The sequence below is a fragment of the Mirounga angustirostris genome, unplaced genomic scaffold (assembly GCF_029215605.1).
Source record: "Mirounga angustirostris isolate CCGP_5_RB_7025 unplaced genomic scaffold, mMirAng1.0.hap1 SCAF_4, whole genome shotgun sequence".
NCBI lineage: Eukaryota > Metazoa > Chordata > Mammalia > Carnivora > Phocidae > Mirounga > Mirounga angustirostris.
Window position 1 is genome coordinate 1,644,462 of NW_026991712.1, and position 14,525 is coordinate 1,658,986.

Here is a 14,525-nt window from a genome sequence, read left to right on the forward strand (position 1 = left end):
ATTTCCTGTCCCCAGTCCCTCTGGGGAATCTGTCCCTGTCTGACAACTGCAGTGATCTCCAAGCTCCCCCATTGCCTGTATGTGCCCCCCAGGACCTGCATGAACACCTCTTAGGCGAAGAGACAGATACTCCACGAAGATACCCAAGCGCCCCTGCAGGCCGGGGACTGGCTGCTCAGGGCAGGTGCGAGGCCCAGCGTGGCCAGCCCAGGGCGCCCGGGGCCTGCCTAGGGGGTGGGAAGAGTGAGGCTTCAGCCCACTTCCCTGGCTGCAGACCACGGGCCTGCAACGCGACCTCAGCCAGGCCACATCACTACCCCATCACTGAATGCCTGCTGCGAATCCAACTTTTCCAGCTGCCCGTTCTTTTCCAGGCCTGCAGAGCCAGGCCCTCCTGAGCAGGTGGTCAGAGCACAACGTGGCCCATGCCATCAGCCCCCTGCCTTATGTCCTGGCAGCCCCACCTCCTACCTCCTTTGAGGGGCTTGCAGAATAGCCCCTATGCTGACCCCACCCCCAAGCCCATTACGGTCCACTGACCTTTGCCCCACCTGCCACCCCACAACCTCACCCCCGTAACCCCAGTCTGAGGCCTAACCTCCCCAACTCCTCTGGAGGATCCTGGGACTGGATCCTGAGACTAAACCAGAAACGGACACCAGCCACCCAGAGATTGGGCAGCAAGGCCCAGGGGCTGGGGACAAGGAGAGCAGCAGGGCCTACAAGGGGCTTGGGGCAAATCCTTTCTGGCCTTGGTCCCATGTTCTGTGAAATGGGAGCAAGTCCTGCCCTGCCTACCGGGTCGCTAAGTTCACAGGAACCTGAGAAGCCTAGACAGCCCCCCATGTGGGAACACAGAGCCGTGAGTGGCCCACTGCTTCCCTGGGGGGCCAGGCCTTGACAAATGAGGACTTCCCCCAGCACACAGACGTTAAAAACTCTTTAATCTTGGGCTTTCTTTAAATAAAACAGAAACATTGCAGCTTTCCCATTGCGCTATAAGGCAGACGTCGGCGTGGGGGGCAGGCAAGGGATCGGGGCGTTGCTGTGCTCCTAGCTCTAGTGGGAGGAGGGGCGCCCGATAGGGTGAAAAGAGGCGGTTCCGGGCTCCACGGCTCTGGCCCACACCACAGGCTGCTGGGGGCACAGGCGGGTGGCCACCTCGTCCTGGGCAGCCACATGCGGGAGCAAGCAGTGATCCCACCCCCAGGGCTTTGACCCCTGTGTCCCCAGCCAGCCAGGGAGCTAAGGCTCCCTGCTCTGCCCACCCCTGCCTTGCCGTCTGGGCCAGTTTCTGCTTCTCTCCAGGCCTCCCTAGCCGGAAGGCAAGCAATTAGGCAGGAGCAGATGACTGAGCAGGTGTCCCAGCAGCCTGGTGACCCCATCAGGGAGCCACTCAGGCAAAGCCCAGAAGACCCTTCCCCCGCCCCAGCCCAGGGAGCGAGGCAGCCCCTCAGCATTGGAAGGGGAGAGTCGCCAGCAGGGCACATGTTGAGGACGACCCCAGGAGGAGGGCACACACCTGAGGTGCTGTAGGCCCAGAGACGGTGGGGTCCTACCCAGTCATAGAGCGCAGCCCTAGGAGCACCCGGGGTGCAGACAAGCGAGGGCAAGGTGCAGAGGGCACCCAGGCAGAATCCCGCTGTCTGCTCCGCTCCCTCCGCAGCAGCAGGCCCCAGCTAGGACGGGAAGCTCACCACCACCCCAGGGGAACCCCCGCGCCCTCCGGTCAGTTGGCCTGGGCCTGCCTCTCCCCCACGCACAGCCACAGGGATCCGCCTCGACATGCTGTTCCGACCCTTCACAGCTCCTCACCAGGCCCGAGTCAGGCTGCAGCCCTGCCCCCAGGACTGCTGGCCTCACCCCTGCAGCTCCATCAGACTCCAGGCTCTGGGGCTCAGGGTGGCTTTGGCCGGCCCCTCTGGTCCAAGCACTCTCCCGACTTGAGGCTGCAGGAGGCTGCGGGAGTGTGTCTTCAACTGCAGGCTGGGGCCCAACCCCCAGCCCCCCAGAGCCCACACGCCAAGGGCCCTGGGCCTCCCACTTTCCTCATCACCTCCACCCGGAGGGCAGAGCTGGGTCAGGGCATCTGTGTGTGTGTGTGTCTCCCCCCACCCACCCCCCGCCCCGGCCGCCGGTACCCAGCGTGGGGGGGAGGGGCGTCGATAACTGGCTGGTGGAGGGAGGGCCTGAGCGTGGGGAGGGGGCTGGACTGAGCCCGCCTGGCAGCAGGCCACCGCAGCTGGGGGACAGCCCAGCCCGGCGGGCCCATTCGGCACTCTCTGCCCCCGCAGGCCCGGAAGGGAGGGCAGGGGCCCCCAGGGTGAGGCCGGCGGGCAGGGAGCGGTGCTCACTGGTCCTTGACGAGGTCACTGAGCCCGCTCTCAGCCCTGAGCAGCTGGCTGCTGGCCTCGTTGTAGGCCACCCAGTGCCGCAGGTCTTCTGGTAGCTCAGGGGCCTCCACCTGCAGGGGGAGATGGTAATGTTACCGCCCACACCACTACTAATGGCGATGAGCGGGGGCGCAAGGCGGGGCGCGGCGCCAGAGTGCTGCCTTCACACCTCCGGGCCTCTGCTCACGCTGTTCCCTCTTCCTCCTCTTCCAGGCACCCTCCCCGAGGCCCTCAGCGCCTGCACTGCCCCGTGCCAGCGCTCAAGTCCCCAGCCTCCTTCACCAGCCCCGTCTCCCCAACAGGGCCACACCTGAGCCCTCTGTGTGTCCCCAGAACCCAGGCGAGAGCCTCCGAGGCCAGCTGGTTGGAGAGGGGAGGCCTAGAGGGCTTCAGGAGTCTGGAGCTGCGGAATGGAGGGGTGGAAGGGCGGCTGTCCGAGCGCCTCTGCTGGCGAAGTGCGGGACAGGGGCTTGCCCGGAGCCTCTCTTCTCTTGAGCGGATGGGAGACGCGGCCCCGCAGCCCTGCGCCTGTCTACCGCGTCCCCACCCCGGCCCGCCCAGCCGCACCACGGCCTTGCTGCTCAGAGCCACAGCCCTGGCCTTCCCTGCAGACGGGGGAGCTCTGCTCAGCATCCGGGCCAGGCTTTCGGGAGCACTCTCCTCCCAGCCAGCCGTAGCGATCGATCAGCCGTAGGCCGGCTCTCGCCCCAAGGCCACCCGAGTCTCAGCACTTAGCATCCCCGGACACTAGACTCAGATTGCCCTGCGCTAAACCCGAGACTCCGTCTGGGGCTTTCCCTGACCCAGGGGCTGGGCTAGGCCAGGCACCGGGGCCCCTCCGGCCCACGCCCTGGCCCTCCCATCCGTGGCCAGGCGTCCTCAGGGTATGCCTGCTGAGTGGGGCTACCGGCTCTCTCCAAAGCCCCTTCCAGCCCACACTGGCCGCCTGGCACCCTCTCTTGCAGGAAAGGCTCCCTCTGTCTTTTAGTTCCAGCTCTCAGTCCCTCAAATAAAAAAGCCTCCATGGCCCAGGACATGTCCACATGAAGGGACACATAAAGCATCTCTGTCCCTACGGCATGGGGCACATCCAGGACCTTTGGGGGTGTTCAGAGACAGAGACAAAAACCAGGGAGCTGTGCCCATGGCCCATGGTACAGCCTTGGGCAGTTCCCATTGCCTGAGCCTCAGTTTCCCCACCTCTGATATGGGGGAAAGGCTGGCCTCTCACAATTAAGGTGAGCTTGTGTCCCTCCTTGCTCAGGAGGCACCTGTCCAAAGCCAGAGAGGGTAGCGTCCTGGTTTAGGGCACCTAGGGGTTGGGGCAGGCCCTGGCTTTGGCATGGAGGCTCCAGGCAAAGTTTTGGGAACCTGCCTTAGGCTGGAGCCTGCCCTGGAAAGCATCACCGTGGTGGTGCCCTAGCTTGTCCCCAGGGCCCCTGTTGCCAGGCTGCAGTAGCAGGCTGTGCTGGAAGGAGCAGGCCCTGGGGAGGGTCCTTCGGCCCCACGCAGGCACTCAGGTACTCTCTCCAACTGGCAAAGGCAGAAAAGCTTGCAGCTCTCTGGGGCTCAATCTCCCCACCCCAAACCCAGGGGACGGTGAGCCAAGCTGTGTGAAAAGGGCAGGGGGAGGGGTGGGTGTCCTCAGGTCCTGGGGAATTTCCAGTAACCTCCTCTTACTGACACCATCCCTCATATTCAGAACCAAGGACCTGAGAAAGTGGCTCCACACTCCAAGCAACACAGCCGCCCAGGACTCAGACTCCTGGGAGGGATGCGGTCTGGGGTTCCCTGTACTGGGAACGGTGGAGGGTGTGGCATGGAGTCCGGAGGGAATGGAGGGTATGGCATGGAGTCCGGAAGGGCTGGAGGGTATGGCATGGAGTCCGGAGGGGCAAGGTTAAGCCGCCACGGGAGGGAAGCATGCTAAGAATGTGCATGAGGAGCTGATTCGGGGACCCTGGGAGCTCCCGGGAAGAATGGGCTCTAGTGAAGGGAGGCCCTGGATCAAAGGAAAGGGCTGGAGTGGTCCTCAGAGGGACAGGGGCACCCCAAGGAGGCACAGGCGGCTGGCCTTCCCTAGGGGAGGGGCCAGAGACCAGGAGCCCTGAGGGCCCTGGGCGGGGGGCGTGCACCCGGGCCGGGGGAGTGTGTGTGTGGGGGGGGGGGGGGTAGAGGGTGCTCACCTGGCGCTTGCACAGGTGTTGCACGACGCGCTCCGGCGAGGTGCCCAGCACGTGCTGGCGGGAGCGCAGCAGCGCGCACACGAAACCATCGCGCAGGCTGACGAAGCGCGCCTCCACGTAAAAGGCGCGGTCGTCCCAGCCCAGCAGGCGGGTGCGCACCTCGAAGGGCTCGAACAGGCGCAGCGAGCGACGGTAGCGCGCACACGAGGCGGCCAGCACGGCGCGGGCCCCGAGCGCGCGCAGCGCCCCCAGGACCCCGCAGCGGGCCAGGTGCGCCACGCGCGCCACGTCGGCCTCGCGCAAGTAGCGCGCGTTGTTCATGTGCAGCAGCAGGTCCAGGTCCGAGGGCAGCACGCGGCCCGCGTAGCGCTGCTCGGCCAGCAGGTCGCGGACGCGCGGCTGCAGCAGGCGCGCGCGCAGCACGGCGCACGGCACGCGCACCAGGTACCAACCGTCCAGCAGCGCGAAGTAGGCGAGCGCCACGACCAGCGACGCCACGAGCAGCCCCAGCATCTCGGCGGCGGGCGCGCGGCGCGGGGCGCGGGGCGCGGCGCGGGAGCCCACGGCGCTGGTCTCGGCGGTGCCGGCGCCCGCGCCCCGCCTGCCCGCCCGCCGGGAGCGCCGCGCCGCCGGAGCGAACCACCTCGCGAGGCGGGCTGGGGAGGGACGCGCCGGACGCCGCCGGCGCCGCAGGCCGGGCCCCGCCCCCCCCGCGCCGGCGCCCCCCCCCGGCGCCCTCAGTGGTCCGTCCCCCCCCACGTCCGCCCGCGGCCCGCCCCGCTGTCCCTTCCGCCTGGCGCCGCGCCACAGCGCCATCTGGCGGTTGCGCTCCGCAGTGCAGGCGCGGAAGCGTCCGGGAGGCTCCGCCTGGTCTCCCCCCACCCTTCACCCCCGCCTGGGTGGGAGCCCGGACCCCTGCTGCCTCTCCCAGCCCTTGAAGACTCGGCCTGGCCTGGGAGATTTGGCCACTGATCGGAGCAGAATCAGAGGCTCCCGCCCCTCCCGGCCCCGGTGGCAGGGCTTTGCAAGAGAAACGGACGCAGCCGTCCCCAGCGGCACTGCCTCAAGACTCCGCTGGAAATCGACCCTCCGATGCTCCAGAACATCCGGGGGCACCCCACCCCGGCAGGGCGACCGCGCCCGTGCCTCTGCGGTGGATTCAAGGTGCATCACGGTCTGGCCCCTGTGGCTTTTTCAGTTCCAGCTTGTAACCTCATTAACCCCACCCCCGGGTCCCGGTAATCTCAGACTCATTCCCAAGCGTTCCCAACCTTGGCCCTTTTGCAAAGGGAGCAAATAACGCCAGGGATGGAGGAGAGGAGTCGCAAATGTAAAGGACTCACGGGTGTCGCAAGCACGTGCGATGTGGACCCAGCAGCCTGCAGCCCGCACTCCAGCGTCCTGTCCCTTCCCTGCAACACGTTCTTTGCTTTTCTGGCTTTGCTTCTGGGGCCAGTAGTTGGGCAGAATGGGATCTGGGTTTTCCTGAGTCCTTGGATCTGCTTGGATACTCCCAGGGACAGGAAGTTCATTCTCTATCAGGGCAGGCCCAGCTGCCCTAGGAACCTGCTCACACTTGTCCCTGTCATGCTTGCCCTGTCCCTGAAATGGGGCAGTTTCTTGGGATGACAGTGCCCCTTGAGCCCCCTCGGCAGCTGCTCTGTGAACTCACCTTGTCTCTTCCCCACGCGGGAGGGGCTGCGTCTAGAGGCCTGTTCTGGAGATGTCAGTGAAGGTTGGTAAATGATAAAATGGGGATTGGGGGGCTCACAAGAGCCCTGCCTCCATCCTCATAGCCTGGGCTCCATCTGCCCAGCTTCCTTTTGAGTTTCTGCCACCCACGTTGAGCCCCCCACCGGACACACACTGCAGGTGCTGTTCTCTCTGCCAGGGACTCCCCCCTCCCATCTTTCCCCTCCCGGATCCCTGGACCGTTGAGATTCCCAGGGCCCCGGTCTCACCATGCTTTTACACGGGTTCGATCATGTGAGCAGGGAGTGCCATCTCCTTGCTGGACCCTGAGGCCAGGAGGCCGGGTAGGGCCTCATCTGCCTCTCTGATGGCTCAAACCCAGGGCTGGCACGACAGTGCCCAGCCAGGTGCCCCAGACCCGGGAAGGCCACAGGAACCAATCAGCTGCCCACCGTCCGGCTGCATCAGTCCCCCCACAGCAGACGCGGGGCACCCTGGGGTGGTCATCGGCAGATGATGAGGGGTCCCAGTCAGGTCAGGGACTCTTGGGCGTCCTATCTGGAACCCCCTCCCTCTGCTCTGGCTTGAAGTATCTGAGCCCCAGGAGCCGCGCAGGGTGGAGGAGTTTGGAGAGGTACTCCTGGGCCCCCTTCATTCCTCAAGGATAGTCCTGTCTGGGTAGAGTGCCTGGTGTCGCCGGCACCCACAGCCCCGCAGCCTAAGTACTAGTGACTGCCGCCTGGGTTCGGGGCTCCAGGGGGAGAGGAGGCGCGCGGGCTCGTGGCGCCACCCAGCAGAACAGGAGCAGCGGTGCCAGCCGCTGGAGCGCCACCCCCTTCCCCCGGCCCCTTCCCGCCACCTCCCAGGCCGGCCCATCCCAGGCCGCCGCTCTTCCCGAGCTTTTGGCCCCACCTGTCGGGGTCGAAGGCTCGCCCGCCTTGGTAACTGTCACACTGAAGGAGTAGACCGCGGGCGAGGCGAAGCAGGGGTTGAGACGGCCCAGACCCGTTTGTATGTGGCTCCAGCCGGGGCCGGCCCCCAGCCCACTGGCACCTCAGGGCCATAAACAGGGAGAGGTCGCTATAGCTGATGGTGGCTCTGCTGCAAGTCTGGGGAGGGAACCCGCCGTGCCTTGGTTTCCCCAGATGCACTCCGGGGACACTCAGCCTCTTGCTCCCTGAGGGGTCGCCTGCCTGCTGTGTGCGTACGCCTGGGCTGGGGGCCGGAGTGCTCCACAGTGAGGCAGGCCGTGTGTCCGTGGGCACGTGGTGACGTCCAGGCAGCCGGCCACCTCATGGGCTCAGGGCTTCTGTGGCAGAGCAGAGCCGGGCCTGGCACAGGAGGGCCACTGGCCGGGGCCGCCCCTGCCCCCATTGCCTTTGTGGAGTGGGCAGATGGGGTCCCGGCTCTGTGCCCTGCAGCCATGGGGACTTGGGCACGGTGCGGAGCCTCTCTGGCACTGGTGAGTGACGCCAGGCCCCAAGGCCCCGGTAGGGCCTGCCCTGCCCCGCCCCTGCCCTGCCCCAGCCAGGGACCCAGGGCTCCTTCCTGTCTAGCTTGCTTCCTTCTTGCTGCAGCTGTGTTCCCCGTGTATGGGCTCAGGAGAGGAAGGAGAGAAGCCCCAAGGAGGTAGGTGGGCCCCTGCCGCAGGGAGGTTCGGGGGCAGGGAGAGATGGGAGGCGCAGAGAGAGAGGCTAAGAGGGAGGAGGGGCTGGGAGCCACATGACAAAGATGGAGCCTCTGGAGGCAGAGGAGGATTAAACTCTTTGCCCAACCCCCCCTCCCCTCCTGCAGAGGGTCTGACGTGTCACCCCTCAGGCAGCTGCCCTGCCCCCACCCCAGCAGCCCTCCCCACTGCACCCCAAGTCCAGCCAGGGAGGAGTGACACTTAACAGAGCACGGCCCAGGCTGCTGACCAACACTGTGATCTGTCTGCCCAGTCCTGGGTCACGTGGGCAGGGCACTCTTTATAAACACCCGAGTGGTAGAGTGGTCACGGATGAAGACCTCACCAACCTGGGCGGAGGGGGGGAGGGGGAGGCGCATCCATCCCAGCCCTGGAGTGGCCGGCAGATAGGCCCAGGGACAGATGGTCTGGCTGAGCCAGAGTCCCCAGGGGGAGGACAGCACCAGACCACCTCCAGCCTGAGGCTGGGCCCGGTGCCAGGGCCAGAGATGCCCACTCAGGGATGCCGCTGGAGGCCTGATTTGGGGTGAACACGCACGCAGGGGAGGATAGTGAGGAGCCAGCTGTATGGCCTTGGGTCAGTTCCTTCACTTCTCTGTGCCTTGGTTTTTTCCCTGTACAGCCCGGCCTCGCCGGATGGTGGGGAAGCATCGATGAGTGATGGCACGGAGGCCCATGGGAGAGCACTTGGCCTGTGGCAAAATGTGCAAAATGTTCAGACAGTGTCCCCAGCATGGAAAATGCTTGGGAAATGGCATCTTAAAAACGAACACAAGTCCGTCTGTCCAGGGGAACACCTCAGCGCCTGGATAGAACCGTGAGGGTCTCTATTCCTGGCTATGGAAAGATCTGTGTTTAGAAAGCAGTTTGCTGGGGAGCGTGTGTACCGTGGCCCAGGTGTGCACATTCACGGCGTGCACCTGCGTGTGCTTGCACAGGAAGTGTCCCGCAGATGGTGCAGACGGTGACAGACGCTAGTCTAGGGTGCGGGGATCTGAGTCCCGCACTCTCTTCTTCCTTGCCTTTCTGTAGTAAAAGACGGGATGGTGAGGGGAGAGGGAGATTAGGGTCCCATCCAGACCCTGCCTTGGGCCAGTGGGCTGCTCCTTCAGGTGGCCTCCCTGCTGTCCCCACCCCGAGAGGAGGAGCCCCCATCGGCCCTCGGTCCTGGAGGACCACTGCCCCAGTGTGCTGTGTGTCGGGAGGGGCTCTTGCCCCTCCTTCTGTTGTGGGGGGGGGGAGGGGAGAAGGCTGGCCCCCTCAGGCTCTCAGCCTGAGGCTGCATGAACTTGGGGACAGCTCAGGAGGTCAGAGGATCCCCTGGTTCCGGGACATAGAGAACCCAGCTGGGCCTCTCACATCACAGGGCCTGCCTGCGTCTCCCCTCACCCTGGCCCAAATATTTCAAACCCAGGAGCCCAGGACAGGGTATGGGGGTCTGGGGCACCGCCTCACCGCCCTGAGCCTCAGCCCCAGGGAGGAGGACCCTTGCCCAAGGGTGTGGCTGATGTGTGGGCCACTGTGGGCTCCCTGCCCTGCTCAGTGGACTGTGTGGCCTGTCCCTCTGGACTTCCAGGCCCCACAGAGGCCTTCCCAGCCACATCGGTGTTTGTGATCCTCTCTCTGTGCTTTATTCTTCTTCAAGCTTCTCCTGCTAACATGCTACATATTTTTGTATTTATCCTGTTCACCCAACCCCATTGTCCTGTAAGCTCCGTGACCTGGGGTGGCTCTAGGGCATCAAGATAGGTCGGGGAGAATCCATCCAAGCCCGGGCCACTGCTGTTTCTGGTGTGCCTGGAACAGCGCCTGGAACATGGTAGGTGTCTGTTCTGGGCAGATGTCCCCGGTGTCCTCTATGGTCACCTGGGCAGGTCGATGAGCCTGGGCCCCGCAGCTTCAGGGCACAAAGTACCACCAGAAGCCCAGTCCTGAGTGCCCACCAGTCCTCAATCTCCAAGCTCCAGCCCAGCCCAGACCCTGATGGGCGTAATGCTCTGCTCAGGACTGCCCAGTTCTGGGGTGCCCTCCCAGGAAACAAAGACCCAGCCCTGAACCCTGGACCCTGGACTGGAGCCAGGCCAGGTCTGTGTGCTGAGTGTGGCTTGGGCCCCAGAGGGGCATCGTGGGAGGGGCCGGAGCCCACAGCTCCTCCGCAGGAGCCAGGCACGTGGACTGGGAAGGGAGTGGGGAGAATCAGCACTCAGGGTGGGGAACTCTACCCTTCTGATGTGGTGACCCTGGGACCCAGTGTCCCGCCTGAGGACACGCAAAGGGAGACTCTGGGCCTCTGGCCCGGACTTACTGGTCAGTGTGACCCTGCCCCACCCCCAGCTCAGAGCTCCAGAGCCCAGGTTTAATGCTGCCTTACACACCGCTTGGTACGTGTCTTGGAAGCACCATCCCGTGCGGGTTCCTGCCCTGGCCCGCTGCTCACATGGCCCCACTGCCCCCACTCACACGGCCCCCGCTCACACGCCCTGCCCCCCAGCTCACATGCTGCCCCCCCACATGGCCGCCCCACCCGCACAGGCTGCCCTTACCTCAGCCTGGGGGGGGCCCCTGAAGGGACAGGGAGGCAGGCTGAGTTTTCCGAGAGGCTTTCCAGGAATTCCAAAGGCAAGGTGTGGGCCCCAGGTACACAAGCACTCTGAAAGGAGCCCCAAGAGGTGTGATAGGGCTCCCTAGAGTGGGGAGGGACAGGCGGTCAGGGGACAGGGGAGGCCGGTCTGCTGGGGACCCTTCTGCCTAGTTTGAATTTTTCACTGTGGATGTGGAGAACTTACAAGAGACAAAAAATTCAAGAAAGTGACAGAGGGGCTCTCCTCAAGTGAAAGGGAAGGACAAGGAGGGGACACTGTGGGGACCTCACACAGTAGCATCCCCTCCCACCCAGGAGCTTCTGTGTCCTGTGGATCCTCAATCCTCACAGCAGAGAGGGGCCACAGATAAGTATCTGAGGCTCAGAGAGGTCGAAAGACAGGAGTGAGGCGCACAGCAAAGCCGGGAGTCCTCAGGGGGGCTGCCACCTTCTGCAGCAAGGCCCTCCCTTCCAGGGGTCGGTCATTTGCTCCTGCCCAGGCCGGAGCTCCATCCCATGTGGTTGGCCGATGACGTGGCCACAGCCCATGGACACGGGGCCGGGTGGCCACCCACGACAGCCCCGGACCCAAGCCCTGACTTTCATGTGGGGACACGCAAGAACAGAACTCTCTGCCACCAGGTCAGGGGGACTTTATTAAGGGCCTCCTGAGTGCTGGGATTCCTGCCCCAGGACTCCCATGGCCGTGGGGAGCTGGACTCCTCTCCACGCCTCATCTCTGGGCCCGTGGGACCTCACACTCCCTGCCCCTAATTCTACTCAGCCTTTGTGGGGCCCTCCTGAGTGCCTGCTCCTTGCTGGTTGCAGGGGACACCATGGGTGGAACATGGCTCAGCTGATGGAGGGGGTGGGGCAGGGAAGGCTTCCTGGAGGAAGAGATGCCCGAGCAAGGGTTAAGGAGTAGGCTGCAACATGGGGGTTGGATGGCCTGCGTGCAGGCTGGGTTCTATCGACTTGGAACAGTGCCGCATCAATAGAACCCAGCCTGCTGAGCAGTAGGAGCTGGGCAGGGCTTCTGGAGGGAGCCATGGAAGGCTGGAAGGGGCAGAGGGGCATGGGCCACCTGAGTTAGGGTCTAGGAGGGGCCTCAACTGGGCCAGGCGTGTGCGAAGAGTGCTCCGGGGCCCCTGGGCACTGACAGCCCGTGTGGGGCACAGTGGGGTCCTCCCGGATCCTACAGCCTGCTGGGGCCCCAGAGCAGCAGGCCACCGAAAGCGGTGAGCAGTGCAAGGGTGACAGCAGCTGGCTGCAGGGCATGGGCCCCGTTGGCGTTGCACAGGTCAGTGGAGCAACACGTGATGTTCTTCTTGCCCATGGAGTAGCTCTGCGAGTCCTCCACACAGTGTGAGCTGCAGCCCTTGCTAATGGTCGTCACGTTGCCAACAGCACCTGGGGGTTGGGACGCTCAGCTGGGGCTGGGTCCTGGATACTCACCCACTGGCCTTGTCCCTGCTCCCATGACCCTCTTCCTGTGCCCTAACTAGCACTCTATAGTCACCCTGGGTGACGACCTCAAGACTGCAGTGTCAGGGCAAGTGCAGGGGCTCATCCACATCCGTCCACATGCCCAAGGCAGCCAGATCTTCTGCTGGGCACTGAAAATGCCTAATGAATGGGTGAAGGCAGGGATGGATGAATGACTGATGGATGGGTGGGTGGATGAGTGATGGAGGGGAGATGATGGATGGATGGATGGATGGATGGATGATGGAGGGTGATGATGGATGGGTGGATGGATGGATGAGTGATGGAGGGGGGATGGATGGGTGGATGGATGGATGAGTGATGGAGGGGGGATGGATGGGTGGATGGATGGATGGATGAGTGATGAAGGGGGGATGGATGGGTGGATGGATGGATGAGTGATGGAGGGGGGATGGATGGGTGGATGGATGGATGGATGGATGAATGATGGAGGGAGATGATGGATGGATGGGTGGATGGATGAGTGATGGAGGGGGATGATGGATGGATGGGTGGATGGATGAGTGATGAAGGGGGGATGGATGGGTGGATGGATGGGTGGATGGATGGATGGATGAATGATGGAGGGAGATGATGGATGGATGGGTGGATGGATGAGTGATGAAGGGGGATGGATGGATGGATGAATGAGTGATGAAGGGGGGATGGATGGATGGATGGATGAGTGATGGAGGGGGGATGGATGGACAGATGGACAAAGGATGGGTGGGGGGATGAATGGATGGGAAGCTGAGCACCTGTATCTGTGGGTGGATAGATGAACAAGTGGGCAGGTGGACAGAAGGTTCTTTGAGTCCCTACCAGGGGGTGGGAAGGTGCAGGGAGTCAAAGGGAATGGCAAGAGGCAGGACAGAGCCCCACCCAGCCCTGGGGGAATCTGGGCAGGATCAGGGGGAGGCCTGTGGGGACGGCAGGGCTACTCACGGATGTGCTTGGTCCAGCAGTAGGTCTCAGAGTCAGTGCAGTTCCGCACATACTGGCAATCGTGGTTGCTCGCCCGGGCCTTGCAGGAGAAGCACTGCAGGGCGGTGCCTGGGGGGTGGGGGTGCTCAGAGTGGGGAAGCAGCCTCCTTTTCTCATCTGTCACAGCTTCCAGGTTGCTGGGAGTGTGCAAGAGCACAAGAGCCCACTGCAAACTGGGACCCCCGTTAGTGGGAAGCACTAGTGCCCAGGGAGGGCACTCCACTCATCAAAGTCCACCAGGAACGCTTCTCTGCCCACCTGCTGCCACGGCCCCTGGAACCCATGGTTAGTGCCCCAACTCACCCCTCTGTGAAATGCCCGTGGTCTGAGACAGAAGGGAGTGACTGCAAACTGGTTCCCCCCGCTTGGCAGGCGGCCCAGCCGGGCACTGGGCAGGTGAGGGCAGGGTGGACAGGACCCTTCCCAGAATTGCTCCTGCCACCAGGCATCGAGGCCCTTCCATTACTGTCTCTAAAAGCCTGTGCAAGCCCGACCCAGCCTCCCAGCCCCACTCAGGCCTCCCCAGTGCCAGGAGACCCTGTGTGGGCCCCTGGCCAGGCCCTGTTCTGTCCCCGGGGGTAATGGCCCCAGCTGGCATGATAAGGTCCCTTCCGGTCAAAACAATGATGGGATGGGATAAAGTCACCCAAGCATAAGCAGGCCCCATGCTGCTAGTCCCATGCTCGGTCACCACACACACTAGCTGACTCCCAGCAGCCATTGTCATGACCCCCACTTTCCAGAAGAGGAAGCTGAGGCTCTAAGAGACTTAGTGAGACCGAGCTGGGCTTGGAGTGCAGACTAGAGCAGCTGAGGCCTGCACCTTTCCCCCGGGACCCCAGCCTGGGTATCTGCTGTCCTTGCTGCCCACAGCGGACCCCAGGGCTGGGCCTGGGAAGAGGCCCCAGGTGGTCTCAGGACACCCCCAGGCTCCCCCCTTTCATTCTGCCCTCCTTGCCTCCATGGCACTTCTTACCTTGAGGCTTTTTGTCCCTGTGCCTCCCCCAACCCTGCAGGCTCCCCGTGCATCCCTCCGCTGGTGGCGCTCCAGGAGCCAGGCCCTGCGCCACGGTGGTAAAGGAGAACGCCGTCCTGGCCGCCTGCCTCTGGGTGAGGCCTTGCTGCACCCTGGCTGCACCGGGAGCTGCCCCGGGGTGACACGGGCAAGGACCAAAGCCCCTTCTTCCTGCCGCTGCCTCTCTTACCTCCCACCTGACTCCCTCCCCCCGCCCCCACCTCCACCTCCTCTGTCTGTCCTTCTGGGTGGGCCCCTCTCTGAGTGCCCCTCTGGTCTCCCCTGATTATCCCCCCAGCCCTGTTCCCGTGGCCCTGCCCCATGGTGGCGGAGGTCTCACCTGGCCGCAGGGCCAAACCGATGGCCAGCAGGGTGAGGAGGACAGCCTTCATGGTCACCAGTGGGCGGCGGTGGGCTGGACTCAGGGTGGCTTTATACTGCTTTGGCTGGCAAGGGGGAGGCTCCGCCGCCCACTGTCAACAGGGACGGGTTCCCCGGGGCC

The 14,525-nt window shown here is 64.1% G+C and overlaps 2 protein-coding genes across 2 annotated transcripts; both read right to left on the bottom strand.

Moving 5' to 3' along the window:
* Window positions 1–927: 927 nt before the first annotated feature.
* On the bottom strand, window positions 928–5,192 carry THEM6 (thioesterase superfamily member 6). The gene is made up of 2 exons (XM_045895801.3): window positions 4,580–5,192; window positions 928–2,464 (listed from the first exon to the last, which is right to left on the bottom strand). The coding sequence occupies exons 1-2, from the start codon at window positions 5,090–5,092 to the stop codon at window positions 2,351–2,353; spliced, it is 627 nt and encodes a 208-aa protein (XP_045751757.1). The 5' UTR covers window positions 5,093–5,192; the 3' UTR covers window positions 928–2,350.
* A 6,114-nt stretch (window positions 5,193–11,306) lies between these two features.
* PSCA (prostate stem cell antigen) lies at window positions 11,307–14,415 on the bottom strand. The gene is made up of 3 exons (XM_064587438.1): window positions 14,364–14,415; window positions 12,970–13,206; window positions 11,307–11,949 (listed from the first exon to the last, which is right to left on the bottom strand). The coding sequence occupies exons 1-3, from the start codon at window positions 14,413–14,415 to the stop codon at window positions 11,735–11,737; spliced, it is 504 nt and encodes a 167-aa protein (XP_064443508.1). The 3' UTR covers window positions 11,307–11,734.
* Between the last annotated feature and the right edge of the window lie 110 nt (window positions 14,416–14,525).

Coding starts and splice junctions, on each gene's coding strand:
- THEM6 (XM_045895801.3), bottom strand. CDS start 5,092: ATGCTGGGGCTGCTCGTGGCGTCGCTGGTCGTGGCGCTCGCCTACTTC. Junction 2,465..4,579: donor AACACCTGTGCAAGCGCCAG/GTGAGCACCCTC, acceptor CTCCCCCTGCAG/GTGGAGGCCCCTGAGCTACC.
- PSCA (XM_064587438.1), bottom strand. CDS start 14,415: ATGAAGGCTGTCCTCCTCACCCTGCTGGCCATCGGTTTGGCCCTGCGG. Junction 13,207..14,363: donor CGGTTTGGCCCTGCGGCCAG/GTGAGACCTCCG, acceptor CCTGGGCACTAG/TGCTTCCCACTAACGGGGGT. Junction 11,950..12,969: donor CTGCTGGACCAAGCACATCC/GTGAGTAGCCCT, acceptor CCCAACCCCCAG/GTGCTGTTGGCAACGTGACG.